The 22,753-nt window shown below is 34.5% G+C and overlaps 2 protein-coding genes across 3 annotated transcripts in view; one reads left to right on the top strand and one right to left on the bottom strand.

Annotated features, from left to right (window-relative positions):
- The window catches only part of LOC106708359 (homeobox protein PKNOX2), a 33,823-nt gene extending 26,419 nt beyond the window's left edge, over nucleotides 1-7,404 (top strand). The window contains exons 2-11 of one of the 2 annotated variants that reach the window (XM_014499852.2): nucleotides 1,736-1,837; nucleotides 1,928-2,117; nucleotides 2,336-2,465; nucleotides 2,966-3,042; nucleotides 3,249-3,384; nucleotides 4,083-4,157; nucleotides 4,468-4,628; nucleotides 5,022-5,157; nucleotides 5,599-5,679; nucleotides 6,234-7,404. In XM_014499852.2, coding sequence (XP_014355338.2) covers nucleotides 1,767-1,837; nucleotides 1,928-2,117; nucleotides 2,336-2,465; nucleotides 2,966-3,042; nucleotides 3,249-3,384; nucleotides 4,083-4,157; nucleotides 4,468-4,628; nucleotides 5,022-5,157; nucleotides 5,599-5,679; nucleotides 6,234-6,352 — 1,176 coding nt within the window. In that variant the 5' untranslated portion in view covers nucleotides 1,736-1,766 and the 3' untranslated portion in view covers nucleotides 6,353-7,404. Of the gene's footprint in view, nucleotides 1-1,735; nucleotides 1,838-1,927; nucleotides 2,118-2,335; nucleotides 2,466-2,965; nucleotides 3,052-3,248; nucleotides 3,385-4,082; nucleotides 4,158-4,467; nucleotides 4,629-5,021; nucleotides 5,158-5,598; nucleotides 5,680-6,233 lie in introns of both variants that reach the window. The other variant, XM_014499851.2, reaches the window with a different exon arrangement.
- A 4,780-nt stretch (nucleotides 7,405-12,184) lies between these two features.
- Nucleotides 12,185-22,753, bottom strand: part of LOC106708357 (scavenger receptor class B member 1) — a 66,289-nt gene continuing 55,720 nt past the window's right edge. The window contains exons 8-13 of the mRNA XM_045682372.1: nucleotides 22,027-22,157; nucleotides 14,701-14,822; nucleotides 14,123-14,257; nucleotides 13,829-13,947; nucleotides 13,343-13,474; nucleotides 12,185-12,749 (exon numbers count right to left, since the gene is read on the bottom strand). Of these exons, the coding sequence (XP_045538328.1) occupies nucleotides 12,234-12,749; nucleotides 13,343-13,474; nucleotides 13,829-13,947; nucleotides 14,123-14,257; nucleotides 14,701-14,822; nucleotides 22,027-22,157 (1,155 nt within the window). The 3' untranslated portion in view covers nucleotides 12,185-12,233. The remainder of the gene's footprint in view (nucleotides 12,750-13,342; nucleotides 13,475-13,828; nucleotides 13,948-14,122; nucleotides 14,258-14,700; nucleotides 14,823-22,026; nucleotides 22,158-22,753) is intronic.

Below are 22,753 nucleotides of genomic sequence, written 5' to 3'. Positions count from 1 at the left end.
TTAATATCTCTTTTTATTGCCTCCGCAAGTTACTTACAGTACAGGGTTGCTAGATTTATTACAAGTAAATATATAATAATTTATTTTGTTATTTGACATTAATTGTCGAAATGTTTTATATTAAACTAGCTTTTACCCGCGACTCCGTCCGCGCGGAATAAATCTATCCTATGTCCGTTTCCTGGTTCTAAGCTACTTGCCCACCAATTTTCAGTCAAATCGATTCAGCCGTTCTTGAGTTATAAATGGTGTAACTAACACGACTTTCTTTTATATGTATAGATTACCGGAAAAAATACTAAATATTAATTATAAATCGTTTTGTTAGCCATATTAATTTTTCTCATCTCTTCTGATCAGTTACAGAATTTTTAAAAGGATTTAGTTTAATCTACCCTAAGTTCGTAAAGTTCTATAATTTTACAAAGACTAGACGAAGATTAATAATCGAAAAGATAAAGAAGCTTTTTGATAAGTGGCAACCCTATCAGTAGGGAGATCGTGTCCGTGTTGCCATGTTGTGTTTATTCCCTGTTTACGGGTGTTATTTCGCGTTCAGTTATGTTTTATTGCATTGTTATGATAGTTTGTTTCTCTAGATAGATTTGTTTGAAGACGATTGACATTGCTCATAGCTTGTTTGTCTTAAATGAATTGTTTTTCATCGTAAAATTTTATAACCAACTTATAATTAAGCGTAGTTTTACACGTGTAGTAAGTAAATTATACTCTAACTTTTTAATTTTATATGTTGTTAATAAAAAAGATAGGGAAATGAGTGAACAAACAAGATGTGAAAGACATAAAATGTCCAATACTTCGTATGGTTTCTAAAGTCAGCATAATTTTTAAAATCGCAGCTGACTAAATTGAATGAATGTATACGTACGACTTAGTCATTCAATCAGAGTCTGCCCACAGACGTCTGACAGACGGGCAGATGGATTTACCATCGTTAAAGTGCTTTTCCACTGTGCATGTTCTGCAGACAGACATTAACCACGATCGCAAAGCCACGCATCGAATACTGAACGGTTCCGAAGTAATTGTTTCTACTGGGTGCCGCGTCATTATTTCGAAACCGTGTACAGAGTGAAGCGCCGTGGAAACACGCATTTACATATCGCCCTGACCTCGACACGCTCGAATTGACGTTCAATTGAACACAACAATGATTAAAGGTTGTTGACTTTTTAAATGATATAAGTATGAAACTGTAATGTTAGGTTTTGCATTATTTTCATTTTATATTATCATCAGCTCACTGTAAGTCCCCACTGAGGGGCTCCGAGCCTACCCTAAGTTAGGGGAGACGAGGCCATAGTCAACCATGTTGACCCAGTGACAGGTTGACTTCACACATATCTTTGAATTTCTACGCAAATACCTATGTGTAGGTTGCGTCACGATGTTTTCTTTAACCGTAAGAACGTCGGATAAATGTACATATGAAGTGTACATGCCGGGATTCGAAGTGTTTAACTATAGAGCCACCGACGTTCTTATATGCGTAAGAAAAATCACGATTAAAGTCACAATCCATACAAATCACTTTGCCTGCGCTTAAAGGCTGTATTCAAAAAGTTTTTTTTAATGCGAGGAAAATGTTTACCGTCTTTGCGACAGGTGAGGATTATGTCTGACACCTAACGATTACAACATGCCAGATTTTTAGTTTAAGTCATAGCACTAAAGTTAAGATGTGTGTCCATGTAAGATGTACGTATTTGTGTAGATGCGCCGGCGCAGCTGGTGATCGCGGCGGGATGCAGGGCGGCGCGCCCGCCGCGGACGCCGACCAGGCGCAGTTCGAGGCGGACAAGCGCGCTGTTTATAAGTATGTCTTGTATAACTTGCTACAACTGTGGGCAAGTCAGTTAAAATGGGCTTTTAGCACTATTATAACACTCTGTCTGGTACATTTCAGACACCCCCTGTTCCCGCTGCTGGCGTTGCTGCTGGAGCGGTGCGAGCAGGCGACTGCGGGGGCGGAGGCGCCCGCGGCGGACGCGTTCGGCGCTGACCTGCAGGCCTTCGTGCAGCACCAGCGCCGCGACCGCCGACCTTTCCTCGTCGACGACCCCGAGATCGATGGACTCATGATTAAGAGTATACAGGTAACTGTAGTTACTGTTTATTTTAGTTAGCTCCTAAAGGTCGTGAATAAAGTTAAAAAACCTATGCATTAGAGCTGTCAATTAAAAAAATCATTATAACAAAAAAGAAGTAACTCGAATAACAAAATAAGAAAAAAAAAAACAAGCGTTACTTCTGCCTTCTCCAACTGTTACTAATTGTAAAGTGCCCTCTACAGTGAAGGATTGTCAACTTGCAGGTGCTGCGGATCCACCTGCTGGAGCTGGAGAAGGTGCAGGAGCTATGCCGCGACTTCTGCGGCCGCTACATCGCCTGCCTCAAGACAAAGATGCAGAGCGAGAACTTGCTCCGCACAGACTACACCTCAGGTCACACATGTGTTAACTTCTAGAACATTCTAACTTACTTATTCTGTATCGTTTCCAGGAAAGATTATCAAATGTTTTATCGTTTTTTTTTTTTTTTTTAGTAATTCAAGAGGCTTTGTCGCAATGCGACCATATCGCCCCATAAGCCTTCCAATAAATACACCTTACATCTAATTATGTACATTGTTTCTTAAACACATGTCGGTCAACTTAAACATCATCCTGGCCTCGTCAGAAGACGGGTAAGCCAGGATAGTGTTTATCTGACCGACATTATACCCGAAAACCTTAAAATAATTACGTCTAAGCCGTTCGTTCCAAGCACACTCCAAAACAACATGGTGGATGTCTTCCACTACATCGTATTATTTATGAATGTTCACAAGTTTATTTCAACTAAACCACGTTGAAAATAATTTGTTTGCCCCCTTCTTTTATATAAAAAAAAATTGTATCGACCTCGATGTGAGTGTTATAGCTGTCTCTGTCATACGTTCCAGGTGGGATAGAGAGCAACAACAACTTGTCGGGCACGATGGACGACCACTCCAGCACCAGCAACTCGCCGCAGTATCAGGTACCAAAAGTATGTCCGTTACAATATTAATTATTATTTTAACAGTGAGTTTTCATTGTAAAAACATTGCTATAAAACATTTTGTAAACTTTAAAAAAACAGATATTTGGTGTAAATTTGAATTGTTTGAGGCAAATTTATTGTAAAACAGAAAATTGTTACGAAATACGTTTCTTTGTCATTAATAATTTGTTTGTACCCTCCAGTCGCCGCCAGCGCCCCTAGCGGCGGCGGCGGCGTACCCCGCGGTGTTCCCCCCGCACGCCGCGCTCCCCGCACACGCCCCCCACCCACCACACGCGCCCGCAGACCTGCACTACGCGCAGTCGCATAGAGACGCCAGTTAGTACATCATCATCATCAGCTCACTATAAGTCCCCACTGAGGGGCTCGGAGAACCTACCCTAAGTTAAGGGTGACCAGGCTATAGTTAACCATTCTGGTCCAGGGTTGGTTGACTGGTTGATGAGTTAGTACATATTGACGCCCCCATCGAATAATCCTGTAATGCACTCTTACCGGGTTTTTGCTTTTCTGTTGAATTCGGCATCTAAAAGTCCTGTTACACGTTGTGAATTTTTTTATATTTTTCTTAATGTTAATTACGGAGATAAAAAGTCATAATTGAAACAGATTTTTTTTTATTTCCGGTATTATAATTTTTCCTTCATAGCACAGAATACGCCCGGAATATATGAATGAAAATTAAATACAATGTAGGTATAAAAATTAGCTTTGTTTTGGTATCTAAAAGATTCTTGTACAATAATTATTGATGAAGTTATTAAAGAAATACGGTTTTTTGCTTCTCCTGAAAAATTTGATTTTTCCTATTACTGGGTTATTCGGTGGGGGCGTCGATATATAATGAAAACAAAGTTTTACATGTACCCTTTACACACACAATGGATATAGTAATTATGGCAAAAACTTTGTCAAATGTTGCCCATGAAAGTGTAACTTTAACGACATATAAAGCGAGATTTCATGTCACACGACACACAGTGGAGACTCACTTTTAAAACTATATTGTATTCCAGCGTCCATGGTGGTGCAGGGCTCCACACCCATCAGTCAGATCGGGGCCGGGCTGGTGCCGGCTGACACCTTCACAGGTAACCACATTTACTTCGACTTAAATACATCTGAGAAGTGAATTAAATAATGTTCAATCTTCTATTCTGTCTTTTCTTTAAACAGAGATTGAGAGATATCTCTTACCAACTAATTTATATTTCTTCTCAATTACATGGTTAACAATTTGACAGCGATCCCATTGAAAATTGTTTTATTTGCCTCGATATTTTTAGCAGCTGACCTTGAGCTGTGCCTAACTCCCCCCTTCCCCCCTCTTGTATCATCCGAACCACATTATGTTTAATTTATAATTTCTAGGTTATTTTTTAAGATGATGTCTGTATGTAGGCACAAACTCGAGCACTTCGAATCAGTCAGCGCTGTCGCAGTCTTGTTCTTCAGTGTCGGGCTCGCCGCCGCCTGATGATGAAGAGGAGGGCGGCAAGCGCGGAGTGCTGCCCCGTCACGCCACGCAGGCCATGCGAGCCTGGCTCTTCCAACATCTAGTGGTGAGCACCACTATTACTTGATCTATGTGTTACAACCAGATGGGGAAGAGTCCAAAGAGGGAAACTGAAGACAGGCGTCAAGGGGAAGCAATTCCATGTTTCGTCTGATGAGTGAGCGTACTGAAGACCTAATTTTAGACCACGTCGCCCCCCTTTTTTTATAAGGAAAGGATGGGAAGCGGAAGTGGATTTGATGGAGGAGGGTTCTCATAGAAATATCCTATTTTTGTGAATCCCCTCCTCCATCGATTAAAGGTAGACAACACCTCTGCAGTTACGGATGTCTATGGGCAGCGGTCGTTTCGCTATTACGGCGAATCCGCTAGTTTGCCACCTTATATGATATAAAAAAGATCAACGTTATTCATTCAGTCATTTGCCCCTATGTTCCAGCACCCGTACCCGACGGAGGAGGAGAAGCGATCCCTGGCAGCGCAGACGCGGCTGACGCTGCTGCAGGTCAACAACTGGTTCATCAACGCTCGCCGTCGCATTCTGCAGCCAATGCTCGACTGCAATGACAAGCCGGGTACTAAGACCCCCCACACCTTACTACACAGACCCCCCATTTACATTCTCACACTACACTGACCCCCAATACTCTTAACTACACAGACCCCCACAATATAATTATGTTAGACGTCTTTGGTTGTGTTAAAAAAGAGCCTTAATGATATGGGCCAGTACCAATGGGAAGAACTCATTCAGCTATGTAAAACACATAATAGATTGGTACTAAAATCACAATTGAATAATTAGAGCTTATAAACTAGCATTTATTCCAGGCTTTAACCGCGTAGTATGAAAAAATCTAGTAATAAACATAGCCTATGTCACCCGGGGATAGTGTAACTCCGCAACAGTGTAAAAATGTTCAAATTGGTACAGTAGTTTTGAATCCTATTCAATGCAAAGCAAATCTTTTATTTTCATAATATTAGTGTTGATATATCCTTATTGAATGTTCCAGGTGGAAAGAAAACAAAGAATGGTTCTTCGATAAGTAAAAGGTATTGGCCGGACGCGCTCACCAACCCACAGTACACAGCGGGTAAGTTATACTTGACAACTATCACAGTTAGAGTAGACTATCTATTACCCGCGAATCCATTAATTTTAAATAAAAATAACCCAGATAATGTTCTACGTCTTTGCCAAATTTCATCAAGATCCGTTGAACCGTTCCGGAGATATCTTCAAACAAAGATCTATCTGTCTAAACATTTACATTTATAATATAAGTAAGATATTTGGCTACTCTAATTCAACTCTAAACTATCCTTTAGTGATTACACTCTCAATGTGATAGTAAATTTTTATCACATACTAGCTTTTTCCCGCGACTGCGTCCGCGCGGAATAAAAAATAGAAAACGGGGTAAAAATTATCCTATGTCCTATTCCTGGTTCTAAGCTACCTGCCCACCAATTTTCAGTCAAATCGATTCAGCCGTTCTTGAGTTATAAGTGGTGTAACTAACACGACTTTCTTTTATATATATAGATATATATAGATGAACCGTAGCTAGAACAAATTATATTGAATTTTAGGTTAATGTAAAGTTTCTTTCAGTTTTTTTTTATTTAAATGTTTTTTTAATTGCAGGTTTACTATCATCTTCTGAGGATGAAGAACAAGATGGTGAGCAATCCGGTGAGGAGCAGGAGAGTCAGCACGAGGAGCCCAGCGATCCTGCCTACCCCATACAACAGAGCATGCACTAAACAGTCAGAGAATTAAATTCGCTTCCCACTTACGATCGAATACAGAATAGCAAACTGTCACAATGAAATTATTACAATTACAGACCGAAAAAACTAACTGAACCGGTGGGCATAAGTCAAACTTAATTATGACAGCACACTAGCGCCCCCCTTGCAACGTCAATAGTGTCACAAGATGCTCTTCCAGTTGTCATATCATTTTTTTATTTCGTTTTCTTTGCCTAAGTAGGTTTTATTTATATTCTGACAGCCAGCTCTCTCTCACAGGTTAGGATATCCTTGTTTGACTATATTTACTTTGATATGACTAGTTTTAGAGCAAATTACATTGAAAGTAGCGAGTAAAGGACAGCTCACTGAATGAAAAGGAAAAAACGTTCTCGTTCGTACACCTTAATTCATTTACTATTTTTATAAATAAAATCGAGGTGGTATCATGTCAGTAATTCCCTTCTTTTACAAATCTCTGTGGAGAAAAAAAATAATAATGACGGTATGAAAATTAAATTTAAGAATCTGTCGTTAACCATAGACATCAAACAATGGATAAAAGTAGATTCAATATTCGATCGTAATTTTGCAATATTAGACCAGAAATTAAAATTGAGTGCATGTTTTGTAAGTATATTATTTTGATTTTAAAGGTTATGCAAGTTGCCTCTTGTTTATTAAAGGAATATTTTACGAGAATATTAAAAGAAGCAGTTATATTCAACATAAAAATAACCTGAAAAATAATTGTGTTCGTTTTAATTCATCAATTAATGAAACAACAACTTAGTTACATTTAAATAATGTTTCTAAATTAATTGTTGTTGGTCAAACATAAATTAACTATCAAATCCATAAACAAGAGACAACATGTCATAATTTTGGCGGGAAGTTATGACAATTATTTTTTTTAAATAAAAAGACATTGTTACTGTGTATACCATAGACGTAAGTGATAGCATAGAAACTTGTATACGTAATTCGTACCTCACTATTTTAAAATTCCTAAATATTCTTACATTTACCCTTTATTGATAATGTTACGGATTTTGTGGGAGTTTTTATTTTTTATTTTAATAAAGGAATTCTGTCACAGTCTATGCAATAAGGTAAAATAAACAGACATATAAAAAAAAATTAATGAGTTTTTAAACAGAATTTCTTTGTAAACTATTGCATAGTATGTGTTTGAATTTTTTCAGAAATAATTCGATTTTCATTGATATTGATTTGGTATTAACAACGCATATGTATAGATGAAATGAATTATTTTTTATTATTCTGAGAATCGGATTATAATAAAATGGAATTTGTCATTTCGCGGACGGTTATCTTCCATGTAAATAAATCTGCAGATGATAAATTCCATTAGTTATATGGCAACACCATCTATTATATGTCAAAATGTACGCAAAAGAGTGTTCTATTTCTTTAATTATTAGAAAAAAAATGAACGAACAATGAAAAAAAAAACATAAGTAATTTTTTTTTAATGTCGTGATAAGAGATTTTTTTTTAAATTTTAACTACTGTTACTGGGCAAAAGTAATGACTAATTTTAAAATGGTCACCATTTTAAATGACAAGACGGATGGTGTTGCTATATGTAAAGTGAAATCTCCCCAATGTATACGTAAGGTATATTTTGCAGCTATTATTAATGCCTTTTAGTTGATAACGCTTGTGAACAGGTGTTCGTCAATTTTTAAGCCGGTTGTGAGTAAAATAGTTTGTTTTTCGTTTCCACCCTGTTTGTTGACTGAACAAAATGAAATAGTAATAAGAATATTTTTACCACGAGAAAAAAAACTATAGACAATACCGTCCATAGACAGAAAATTGTATTTATTTGTAAGCATAAGTTTTAATACTCATCGTGCCTATGGTTTTCTTTTTAATTCTTGCAGCCATATTAGTGTAGAATTAATGATAATTTTAAGTATTTTAAATGATTATACGAAAAATATTACGATACCAGATTGTATACTCGAAGATTCTCATGTTTCAAAGAACTGTATACGCGTAAAATATATCGTACATTTTTAAAATTTAGATGTAAATTTTTTAATTCGGACTTCGATGGTCGTAATTTCGACTTTTAACGTGAAATTGAAGTCTATTCAAAATACGATTTTTATGTATACGAACTTTCTCCATAAATATTACGTAATAATAAAACATATTAATATTTCCAATTAAGATTTTGTGCAATAATAGTACATATTTTTTTTCCTTTAGCGCTTTGAAAATAGTTATTTTTTTATAATGGGAAAAAATCAATAATAAATTTTAAAGTTATAGAAATTACATATTAGCAATGTTCTGATGTAGTTTTCAAGTATTATCAACTATTTACACAAAATTTTAATAAAAAAAAAAATCCGGGCATTTTTTCAAAACTTTTGCTTGGTTTTTTACGACATTTTTACAGTGATACGTCAAGTAACAAAATCCGGGTATTTTTTTCAAAACTTTTGCTTATTTTCCTTTGATATGTCCAATAAGAAAAAAGGAATGATTAATTTATTGCAAAACAGTGATTTATATGAAATAATTTAACCTGTTTTCCACTACTTATTACCAGTGCAAAGTAATCAAGATAAAGTCTAAATTTTTCTAGACAAATTTTTTGTTGTTGAAATATTTTCCTTACTTTTTAACGATAACTATTAAAACAAAGTAATTAAAACGCCTAGTCTAAAAATTATTACATAATGCAATTTTTGCTTATTTCTAGGTTAAAATCTAAGCGACTGGCAACTCTAAAAATATGTAATTTTCCAAGCAATAATGTACCATTTTATTGGTCATATATATTTTTACTATAATTTTCTGCGTTGAAAAATTTATTGTTTTAAATTGTATGGCTTAATATTTACTTATAATATTAAGATATTGTAAGTTATACGAAGGAACGGATATACGTAATTGGATAGTGACAAAAATGGTAACATTTTTTACGATTAATTTTAATTCAATTGTACGTATACTTATGTAGTGATAAATAAAATGTATTTTTAAAGTATTTTAACGAAACGTGTCTTGGAATAATGGAAATAATCCTCCGTTAATCATAATTTTTTTTCAAGACATTCAGTATTATATAAAGTATAGCGAAAAAAATGTCCACTTTTTAGTATACTATAGTTGTAAAGAAATCGCGCTTGTTTAGATATTGTGTAAGAGACATTTCAAGTTGATTATATATAATAATATGGCATAATATTTTACTAGTCAATAAACTACAGTCTCTCTGAATTTATCTTTTTACTTTTCTATCCTTTCCCTTTATCGTTGACGATATGTTTTATAAAGATTTTGATCAAAAACTAACGGTATGTCTATGGTTTGCTGTGGAGGTTTCGAACTCGTTTCGTAACGATTTTATTTTTATCGTCTAGATCAGAGATGTTAAAAGTGATCAAAGTAAATCTGGAGTCTACAGACGTACCAGTGGGGGTGTACTAAAGTTGGAAATAAGGCTTTATAAGTTCTGTCTTTACTGAAACCAGTCGTATTTACAGTAGTCTGTGAAAAAATTTGTAGTATCTATGGTCTTGAAGCGTATTACAGGAGTTGATTTAATTTGAAATAAAACTATAATCACATTTTACCCATTATTTTATTATAAACAAATTGTCTGATACAAAAACTATGATAGTATTTACATAAGTTTAAAAATATATTCAACAAACACCCTTTTCCTTGGAATGTTGTTAACTTAGCCTATTTCCTTATAATAAAACAGTAATTAATAATTATAGATTAAAGTAAGAAGTCTTGCAAATTTAAAGCTTTTTATGAGCTTTTTTTCATACATACACAAGTTGCGTTGAACACTTGAAGAATAAATAATCATTTAATTAAATTGAGCAAATTTTATATTTCATGTCAATTATTTTACCGTAGGTTTCCGAGACCAAAATTTCCGTTTAAAACATATTATCTCTGTTCTGTTAATAGTGACAAGAATGACGATATTATACACAGATTTAGGTCTTAGAAACCAATGGTCAAAAGCCTTAACTTTGTCTTAAACGTGACATCAACTGTCATGACACTTGTATACATTGAAGTCTAACCTTAAAAACTTAGTGTTTCAATTAAATTTTAGCTTAAACATACGTCAACCCTTTTATCACACTCTGATATTTGACAGGCTGTCGATATGCGATTGATAAATAAATAAGTACTCATACCGGAAGCATTTTAGGTGATACATATTTAAGGCTAATCTCTTTTATAGCTTTGACGTCCATAATTTCAATCAACGGCGGTCAAAAGGTTAAGATACGCATTTAACTAAACGGTGTCTAATTGTATTTTTTTAGATTAATACGGTGATTTTTTTCTAAGTTCTCAGTTCGAAGATATTGTGAGGGAAGATAAAATTTAATTTAAAGTGTATCGACATTGAAAACCAACCCTAAAGATAGCTTATGTAGATATGAACTTACATTTATATCACAAATCAAAATCTATACATTTACTGGGCATCATTGTGTTGCCATTTTCACCTTACAATAAATAACCAATCGTGTACATTTCTCGATTTTTTTTTTGTAACATTCCGACTAGTCGATAAACGGCAACACCATTGAATCTCAGTGTTTACACCCATTAAAATCTATTTAAGTACCTAAAAAAACTGTCTTATCCTAGTTACAATTTTGGCATAATGATACATAGCCTTGTATGTAACATTGTAGTAATCATTTTAATATTTAGATATAATAAAGCGATTGCAGAATTTTGCTATAACGCAAAAAGGTATTGGAGTAAAGTTTGTCGATATATTTTCATCACGGCAAAAAAACAAGCCATTAATTCTGCTATTATAATATTGTCGTAATAACGAACTACTCACAAATCTTACATTTATTTATGTTAATTGAAAGAAACTGAAAATTCTCGTGGCGTTTTAAGTAGAAATTGGAATGTCTAATAAAACAATAACATCATATCCAAGTTTTTAAACCAATAAACTAAATAAATTAATAATTAAAAAAACTATTTGGTAACATATTCGAATTAAAATCAATCTTAAAAAATAATCTAGAGGTATTTCTTCGAATAATTACGTAATTTAAGAATAAACATAGTAGAAATATGAGAATACGGTTCCCTTATTTCCCTCTAAACTTCATTTGTTTCCTTCACCAAAAAATATATATAAAAAAAAATAACTGCCATAAGCAACCTATCAAAGTTGCTAGCTAGCAGTTTAATTTTTAAACACAAAAATTTATCAATATCCTCCCAGATCAGGATTTATGGACATTTATTTTGCTATAATAATTGACATGTTTTGCGAAACCAGATAGTCAATTTCTATTATATATATTGTTTCAATATAACAAAATATATTGCACAATAGAAGTGATGGATAAATTAAGTGAAGTCGATTTTACCAATCACTTATCGTAGAATATAAAATGGTAACCCCAAAGAGTAAAGATGAGAAATTTTTAATTCCCGCGCTTTCTATATTCCTTATAAACGACAAAAATAATTTGCCTTTATTTATTTTTTCTATGCACTTACGTATTCTATAACTTATATTAACTTATAATAATTCCGATGAGCAATTTATTTTTAATTATAAGAGACTTATTAACCGAAATTTGATAATTCAGTCCTCCACACAATTAAACACATTTAAAACATATATTATGCCTATAAATTCTAGCTTTTTTACTAAGTTTATTTCCTTAAATTCAATAATGATTTTTTTTACATCACTTGAAAACTTGATTGAATTAACATACATCCAAAAAATGTATGTACACAATGGTATTTGAAAATATAAAACTTTATTTACCCATAAAATTGATGGGTCGCTATCGATATATATTTTTTTAAATATCATCAGAAAACATCATGATAGAATTTAACTAAAATAACTATCAGGTAACTTGAAGACTCTACATCTTCTGTGTTCTGACAAGATGAACGAATTGTCAGAATTTATTAATGACTCTCGTTCTGGATTACAGAAATTCGACTTCACAAATCCACTTCTGACATTCTCATTAACTTCGTCAAGACTTCTACTGAAACATTCAGATCTGGTGACGAATTTTAACTCGTGCAGTTTCTCTTCACTGTTTGGAGTTGAGGGATCAGATTGGTTCAATGGTTGATAAACGTTATCTTTATGAATTAACTTGTGTGATCCGTTTATAATCAATGTAGATCCTCTGCGTAAAGTTTCTTTGCCCAATTCCATTATTTCGATCGAGTTCTGTCCAATGACGAAGTTTTTATATGCCTTAACGAAGATTGTAATAAGTATCGATAGACCGATGATAATCATGGAGTAACAGATGACCGGAGCTGCGATGGGACCAACAGTCGTAGCCAAGAAGATCCAGCGCCAAATAGAAGGTGTCACTTCATGGATACCCTGGGAAATCAAATTTATTATGAAACGTTGTAAGGTGCCGTTGTTACCAGGATTACTCATATTTAGACAAGGTTATAAAGATTTCGAATATTAAAAATATATGAAATAAAATATCAAAATTAATTACGCTTATTTAAAAAAGTCAGAGGTCTTAAACAACATTAATTTTTCTTGGTAACCAATATAAAGGTGCTTTAAATTCAATTATGACTAGACTGAATGTGATTAGAGATATTTATTGAAACAAAATAATGTTATCTTCTTTTAAAAAAAATCACAAATTTTATTGCCTTGACATTAAATTATCTTAAACTAGCTTTTACCCGCGACTCCGTCCGCGCGGAATAAAAAAAAAAAAAGAAAATGGGGTAAAAATGATCCTATGTCCGTTTCCTGGTTCTAAGCTACATGCCCACCAATTTTCAGTCAAATCGATTCAGCCGTTCTTGAGTTATAGTGTAACTAACACGACTTTCTTTTATATATATAAAGATAGATTAGTAGACAATTACGACCCTGTAGTCTCTAAAGACTACAGGGTCGGATTCCGATGATAAACAAATTTTCAGAGTAAAGTATGATGTGATTCTTACCTCTTCAATCCACATAACCGGGAACATCATGTCGGGGAACTTGTGTATGTTGTTGACCTTGATGTTGGGCGCGCGGTTGACCTTCAGGTTCATTTGGACCCTCACGAAGCCCTCCAGGGGCACACCAATTTTCTGCACATAAACAAACAATATGTCTAAATTATTTATTAAATTATCCGGTCAGCGTTGCAACGTTAATTATAAATATTTCTCTATTCTTATGTAATTGTGATTTAATTCTGATTACGTTGTAATGGTGTAAAGGATTAAATGTTTTTTTTGTTTTTTTTTAATTTGTTTTGTAATTTTTGTCCTTATCGTTATTAATTAGACACTATCATAAATTGAACACCGATTTTTTTTTTTGGTATTGCCATATAAAAAAATTACAAAAATTTAACAGTTACTTTGTCTTAAATGAATATCCTTAATGTCTTTTGAAAGTCCTTGTTTCCTGGTTAATGAGAGAATTAAGAGGTAGCTTACATCTTGTATATAAAAATACGTTTCGTGTCGTTTCTTGTCAGGCTTGAGGCCCTCAAAAGGTTCAAGCAGCGTTGGATCCGCGTCATAGAAGTGCGGGTATGACAAATAAACTGGTGCGTCTGAAAGAGAATATAATATTATTATACTGTACAATGATATCAATCGTTGGTCACCCATCCTGGCAAACTTGGTTTCAAAAGATGATCTCCTAAGAGATTTTATTTTATTCGTCAGGTTTTTGCCAACACTTCTATTCAATATTGTCACTTTAACTCTCTAGCACTAAGGTCTTACTGTATTGGCAGGGACTGATGTTCTGCAGACCGCGCGGCGGGCACTCCTCGCCCTCGCAGTAGCAGCGGTTGTCAGGGTTGAGGCGTGCGCACTCAAATGTCGAATTTGGCGGCGTGTACAGGCCCGCTTTGATGCCTGCAACATAAAAATTGTTATACTCGTATATTAGAACATATTCTAGGATTGTGTGCTGGTTTTAATAATGATGATAACCTCAATGATGTGTTCTGATGTGTGACTGAAGATGGGTGGTCAATCCGAACGTAAACAGTCTTGGCCAATAAGCGAGTCCGTCCTTTAATGACGACAAAAAGTCTCCATTATACGACTGTTTAAAACAGTTTGACTTCATCTCGTTATTTGAAATAAGCTCGTGACACGGGTGAAATTTAATATATTAGATATTTTAAAGCCAATAATTAGAACCGATTTGTTCTTTTGAAACTGGTAAAATACAATACTCCTGCCTCGTCTTTCATAGCAGATGTTGGAAGTATAAAAATATATTAACTTAAACAAGCCTTTTCTTTAACTGATGTATTAAAACTTGACGCTGCAATTAGTTGTTAGTAGCTCACCATCTTTGTAGACATCATTCCTGTACTGCAGCGGCAGGATCCTGCACAGATCTTTGTCGTACACGTAAACAAGGTCTGACTTGGTGACCGCGCGCGGCGGGAAAAACGAACCCTCTGATGCCCTGTGGAACAAAATTACGAATTCATTGTGCGTAGATAATGTTTGTTATAAGAGATTGCGAACCAGTTAAGGTTTCGCCTGATATATTAACGGCGAATGCGCAAATAGCGTTGCCTACATTTTATTAACAGATCCTTTCCTTTTTCCCCTTCGTTTTCCTTGTTACCTTTTTTTTCTTTCCATCCTATTCGTTTTAGAGAGAAGAGATTGTCTTATTTGCAAACGAAACGGAAAGACCACTAGACTTAGTCTACTTTGACATCAGTCTTCTTCGAAGCAGTGTAACGTCATGGTACGTGATACAATCGTGCAAAAAATATTATAGTCAGCTTTTAACTTGTTAGAGTTGATTTTTTTTGATAGGTTTTTTGTTTATTAGAAGTTATATGGAATGATTAGAGCTTCATGTGTTAATAGTTACTAATAAGTGCTAATTCGTTGTTATTTACCGCATTTTACGTAATGTTTCATAAAAAGAGTTACACGTGTATTTACTCGATAGCAAATCCAATAACTCGAATCAATTTTGTTTATCGGAATTATATTAATATTTTTTTTAATTGATTCGCTTAATATTTTAATCGATCTAAATCATAGTAATCTGAAAATTTAATCTGTGCTTTAAAGGTCAATCCAATCATGCATGCATACTTAGAATCTAATTAAAACAATCATCGAATCTTTTTTTTTAAAATAATTTACAGTCGAGCCAAAAAGTTAAAGCAAGAGTCCAAAGGACCGAGAGATTCTTGCTTATAAAGGTTTTTCTCTAACCGGATTATCTTATTTTGTAGGTCGTCTGTTGTACTAGAAAATGACTCGCTTACAGAGGTTTCTACCTTATCTAGGTTCGACTATACTGGACATATTTCTCCAAGGGCAGAACTAGCGCGGTAACGAAATATAAGTACTTTGTCGCACATACATAAGTATTGACTGATGTTTGTTTATCTAGCAAATATATATAGCTTGTGTACGTTCGTCTGTTTGTACTAACGAAGGTCCCATACTCGTTTGAGTTGCCATTTATTTAAATAACATTATGAAAGCTTTTTTTACTTAAGATATCGGCACTTTTAACTTTTACTATCCCACTCAGAATTATAAAGGGAGTACCTTAGCGTTGCTTTAGAACAAGAAATCGACACTTAGTGGTCTTTTAGTGATCATTGTAGTGTATTAGGAGATATTTAAATGTTCTTTTCTTTATTGGTATACGAGAATAAAGAAGTATTCTTTTATCCGCGACTTTGTCAGCGTTTTATCTAAAAAAACAGCCTGTAATACTCCTTCATATATCAGCTCCGTTGATTAAAGGTAGGCAACGCGTCTGCATTTGCGGATGTCTATGGGCAACGGTCGCCTCGCTATTTCGGCGAATTCAGGTGGCCGTTTGCTCGTTTGCCACCTTTTGATATTAAAAAAAGCTTCCTTCCTGTAAAAGTTCCATCAAAATCGGTCCAATGGTTTTCTAACTGACCCGGAAAAAACGCGAAATTATAATTTTTTTTTACATTTCATACAGAGACTATATTTTATAGATAATTATTTTATAAAAATAAAACAAGTATATATGTAAAAAACAAACACTTGATTAACGGTTTTTTTGCTACGTTTTCAGGTGTTTGTGAGACATCTGTATGAATCAGTTGTATGACTTCATACATTGTAAATAAGATTTATTCATATTTGTGACATCTCATCAAACGAACAATAGATCATCTTTAAATAATTGAAAAGAGGTAATGAACTAGACTCAAGACTAAGACTAGCGGTTAACATTTTTATAAAGGTATTTCTGTTTGATTTTAGGCCGAGATAAACTTAATTTTTTATTATTTAAAACGAAGTAAGGGTTTTCTGCAGACTTATACTTTATTACACATCAACAACTAAAAATTAAAATTTGCTTAATTTGGAAAACTGTGATATAATTGTGAATCTCCATTGCCGTCCCTTTCATTATCTTTGAATTAGAGAGAGATGGTGTTAGTAATTAATTATGACATTTAAAATACATTATAATTCAACTTATTGTTTAAAATTTCCTGAAAATAATTTTTATCAGAAATGGAAAATCTTTATATAAGAACACAACGTGAAGGTTCTAGCGATAAATAACATTCTACTGTTAAAGAATTAAATTCGCTTCCCACTTAAGATCGTATATCATACTGCAATCATAAGAGCTACAATTTTGTACAAATATGTACTACTGGCTTTTACCCGCGACTCCGTCCGCGCGGAATAAAAAATAGAAAACGGGGTAAAAATTATCCTATGTCCGTTTCCTGGCTCTAAGCTACCTGCCTACCAATTTTCAGTCAAATCGATTCAGCCGTTCTTGAGTTATAAATAGTGTAACTAACACGACTTTCTTTTATATATATACTAGCTTTTACCCGCGACTCCGTTCGCGTGGAATAAAAAATAGAAAACGGGGTAAAAGTTATCCTATGTCCGTTTCCTGGTTCTAAGCTACCTGCCTACCAATTTTCAGTCAAATCGATTCAGCCGTTCTTGAGTTATAAATGGTGTAACTAACACGACTTTCTTTTATATATATAGATGTCAAATTTTCGAACCTATACACTGACAAAGTTATCTGACCCGGTGGGCATAAGTCGAACTAAATTATAATAGCGCACTAGTGCCCTTCTGACAATACCAAAAAGGTGTTATAAGATCCTTCTCGTACGTGTAACCAGCTATATTGTCATACTTCTTTCTTTTATGTAATTTTTATGAAGGTTTTACATATTACCAAATAATTTATCTAACCACGAAAGTGGCACCTTTCTCACTAGCCGTGACAATATTCGACAAGTGTTTGTCACGTGACAGTTCCATACATTTTTGTTATGGAATCGCTGATATCCTTGTATATGATATGCTATAGTTGTATTAAGCGTCAAATGATGTCACTAGTGGGTAGGAAATAAACGTCCTCGACTGTAAAGTTTCGCAATGCAATGTCATTGTTTGTCAGCGGAGACATCATTACAGTTTATACACGATTAGAGTCATATTTCATATTTCCGTTTCTGAGTAGTACTCAGGGAAATACCGGTATTGCGGTAATTACAACGAGTGCACGGATTTATTGTTTGTTTTGAGGTCTTCAGTTGTGACTTGAACTTGTGGTCGTGCATGCATCGTAAAATTGAAATAGTGTTGTAACTTACATTTCAAAATGGTACCAAAAATAATATTAAATTTTTAATTGAACGGACCATGAAAACAAAAAAATATTATAATTTTACTATTTTTAATTAAGATTATCCTTACTAATATTATAAATGCGAAAGTAACTCAGTAGTTTTTTTTACCTTAAAATCGGTTCAGTAACCGATTTTAATGAAATTTTCAACGCGAAAGGTTTATAAGGAGTTAAAAGGAGTGATGGAAATTTTATCCGAACATAGTTTTTTCACACGAAGTCGCGGGCACAGCTAGTTAAAGATATCGTGAAAATGTGTGTGTTTTATTGTTGATATACTGTTCGTTACTAATTCTAGATCTCTGAATGTCCTAGTTTTTATTTTCCTAGGTCCTGCACCTTTTCGACCTTCCACTCGAAGCTCCCGTGAGAACCTAACTCATGTGTATAATGAGCTGTAGCTCAAGACTCCGTCAGCGTGGAATTAAAAAAAAATTAATAATTAGTCTATGTGTGTTCCAGAATGTGTTCTTCATCTGTGCCAAATTTCATTAAGATCCGTTAAGTCGTTCCGAATAGGGTTGCCAGGTCGCCAAACCTACTAGCCAGATAGACCAGCCATTTTGGCCGGACATTTGGGTAGAAAGGTCGTATACCTATATTATTTAGGATTTTGTCTCAGTATTAATAGGTACACTCTCGTTTGGGAAATGTAAAAAGCATTTATAATATAAGTAAGATTGTTTTTAATTCAATAACATCGTGTCACACCACTACATTTACAGTTGCGCGGGAAAATCGCGATAAAAACTGATATTTATCATTTTATTCTAATTGCGATGTTGTCCGAAGCAGATCCGTTGATTTGCGCATTAAATTTGCAATCGTGATAATGACTTCCTATTTAGAATTGCAGGACGAAATGATGATTTTTTTATATAGAAAATGGTGCCAAAGGTGCCATCTGATTTATGGACAAGGGACATGCAGAAAGATTTTCCATTACTATATGTCCCCTCCTCCGTCAAATATAACTTCCTTCGCATTTCTTTTCCACAAAAGGGGGTGCGAAGGGGACCTCTGCGTGTTTTTATATCTATCTATATATATAAAAGAAAGTCGTGTTAGTTACACTATTTATAACTCAAGAACGGCTGAATCGATTTGACTGAAAATTGGTGGGCAGGTAGCTTAGAACCAGGAAACGGACATAGGATAATTTTTACCCCGTTTTCTATTTTTTATACCGCGCGGGCGGAGTCGCGGGTAAATGCTAGTTAACTATAATAGTTAATACAGATCTTACTAATATTATAAATGCGAATGTTTATATGTATGGAAATGATTTAACGGATCTCGGGAAAGAACACATTGGATACTTATTAATTTTTTTAATTCCGCGCGGACGAAGTCGTAGGAAAAGGTAGTATATTATGCATCTAAATTAACGGCATATTTGCAACCTCTGTTATAAGATAATTTGTATAAATACTTCACTTATGCACAGGTGGGCACAGTTAATCGAAAAGTTAACTTAGTTAATCGAAAAGTTAACTTCGTTAATCGTTAATTCGTTAATTAAAAAATTAACTTCGTTAATCGTTAAAGCGTTAAATTCTCGAAAACTTAACGCAAGTTAAAGTTAATCGTTAACAGTTAACCATACCAAAATTATACATACTAATTTCACACTTATGTGCCGACACTTGTTTAAAATATTAATTTGACTACACATTTATAGAATGTACATATTAGTATTAGAGACAAGTATGAATGCATTATAGTTTTATAGTATATTTCATTACGAATGCGGAAAGCCTGTCATTGCAAAGAGTTCCGACAAATGTCTACCCGAGCCGAGAAGGTGAGGGTTGACAGTTGGAACAAGTTGTAATGACAGTTTTACACGTGTACTAAACAACTATTTTTGAAAAAATGGAGCAATTTAATTGAATAATAAAAACAATAAACTCAACTAACTAAAATGTTTGGAAAATGGCGCCAACCGTAAAAGAATACACAGAGATTTTTTTTTTGTTTTCTTCACCCATTCTGGGTAGGCAAAGGCAAGGCAAAATGCCCAAACAACCAAGTCTTCAGTAGATTATTTTTATTGATATGAAATGAAAATGAAATTTAATGAGATGAAATAAAATGAAAATTAACCTAATTCATTGAATCAAATCATTAAATCTGATATTGTAACAAATTAGGAGCTTCTTTTTAGAAATATTTGCATGAATCATAAAAACTTCAATGACTTTTTCTTTTTAACAGACATTATTTTGATAGTTGGGAAAGAGAACGCACGAGTTTGCAAAACCTAAAGAAAAAGCACGAGTTAAAAAGTGTTTTAATACAGTTGCTCAAAAAGTGGCGTATTGCAGGGACGAAGAGCGTTCGGAATGTGGGGTATTATATACTCGTAATGAAATATACTATTTCGAACCTTCTTTTGATTTTGTCCTGTTGGTCACGTCTTTCCCGGACGCTCTGATGCATCACACTTGCACGCGAACTTCACATATATCAATTATCAACTCTTTCGTTCACCATTCGAGTCGCCGACTGTCGCCCAACATAGCTGAACTTACGAGCGTGGCGTGGCACGTAATTTAAACAAAATGACAGCACGTCTTCAAGTTTCTAATTTAACGATTAACGGACTTTTATTAACGGAAGTTGAGTTTAACGGAAGTTAACAAAAGCGTTAACACTTTTTGAAGTTAACTTAAAAGTTAATCCGTTAACCAAAATGTTAACTTCGTTAATTAACGATTAACGGATTAACGAGTTAATGCCCAGCTCTGCACTTATGTAACAAGCAAAAACAATTAAATCTACATTGATTACATTTAAAGACATTTTTACATATAGTTTTATATTTATAACAATAATTAAGTTATTAAACTGTTTGCAATAAATGCGAGTCGACTAAATAGTTTTAGTTCTTATGTACACAATATAATAATATAACTAACTGCTAATCGTTTCTTAGTAAATAATAAAACAAGATATATAAGATTTGCGATAATTGTATTTAATTGAACATAAGAAATGAACATTTAAGAAAATTACTTTGATTTAGATAAATTACATTTTTCTTTATTAACCAGTCTGACGGTTTTCTAATATGTCATTACTCGCTGTCGCTCGCAACTCCCTCCGCGCGGATTTAAAAATAAACTTAATAAGTAACCTATGTATTCTACCAGACTATGTTCTACATCTGTGCCAAATTTCATCAAGATCCGTTGAACCCTTCCGGAGATATCTTCAAACAAACATCCATCCATCCATCCATCAAAACATTCGCATTTATAATATTAGCAAGATTACTGTCTGTCGCCCGCGACTCCGTCCGCGCGGAATTAAAAAAAAACTTAGCCTATATGTTCTTCCAGACTATGTTCTACATCTATACCAAATTTAATTAAGATCCATGCAGCCTTTCTGGAGATATCTTGTAACAAACATCCATCTAAACATTTGCATTTGTATACAGAAAACCCTAACAACAACATCCAAGGAACTAATAATTAGTCGTACGCCAATAGTATTCATAGCCGATATTATTTTAAAGCAATATTTAACATCAGTGGTTAAGAGCTAGAACTCGAACTTGTAATCTACAGATTCAAGTTGTTTCCCGCCACGGATCGACATGTATTTAGATTTTTGATGTTCATGTGAGTTTTTTTTTATAAGGTGGCAAACGAGCAAACGACCACTTGGATTTGCCGCAATAGCGAGGCGACCGTCGCCCATAAACATCCGCAAATGCAGATGCGTTGCCTACCTTTAATTAACGGAGAAGGGGACGCACAGAAAGAGGATATTTCTCCTTCCTATGCGTCCCCTCTTCCGCCAAATACACTTCCCCTTCCCATCCTTTTCTTTATTGGAAAGAGGACAGAAATTAGGCCTCCGGTACCTCATACGAGAAAGAAAAACATCGTGATAGATAGACGCAATAATAAGATGGACTCGAAGGACTAAAATCTGTTAAAAATCTGAAATTTAAACGGTTATATTTGGTACTCACCTGATGTCATTACAGGGCCGGTCTCTCCAGTGCGGCAGGTGATCCAATCCGTTAACTTTATCCAGATACCCGAAGCGATCCATCCTCTCTCCTGAATAGATCGTAGACACCTCGTCCAATGTCCCGTTCCTCTATTGAATACAAATGAATTTGCAATTTAATTACAGCTTTGATATTGTTGTCTTTCATATTAGTTGGTAACTATAGATAGCGGGAAATTATGGTGGTTAACCTAACAGTGGTAGACGTCAGCAACAACTTCAGTTGCACGAATTGTCCTCGCTCAGTGAAATACCACAACCACACAGAAGACAGGCGTCAAGTGGAAGTAATTCCAAGTACAGTCTGATGACTGTGGTACCGGAGGCCTAATTTTAGTCCTCTTTTCCTTCCCATCTTTTTGTTATAAGGAAAGGATGGGAAAGGGAGGTGGATTCGTTGGAGGAGGATATGCATAGGAAGGTTAAATATTCTCTTTTTGTGCGTCTTCTACGTCGATTGAGGGTAGGCAACGCATCTGCAATTGCTAATATCTATGGGCAGCGATCGCTTCGCCATTTCGGCGAATTCATGTGGCCGCTTGCTTGTTTGCCACCTTGTAATATATAAAAAATGGTGTTTCCATTGCATGAAAACAATATGCCCAACTCTTTCGTTATCTTTAAAATTCGTTATACTTAATAGGTTCTTATAGACATGTTACGATATCCGTAATGTTGAATTTAGT

The sequence above is a fragment of the Papilio machaon genome, chromosome 19 (assembly GCF_912999745.1).
Source record: "Papilio machaon chromosome 19, ilPapMach1.1, whole genome shotgun sequence".
Lineage (NCBI taxonomy): Eukaryota > Metazoa > Arthropoda > Insecta > Lepidoptera > Papilionidae > Papilio > Papilio machaon.
The sequence above is the reverse complement of the archived record's forward strand: the minus strand, read 5'-3'. Positions and strand labels throughout refer to the sequence as shown.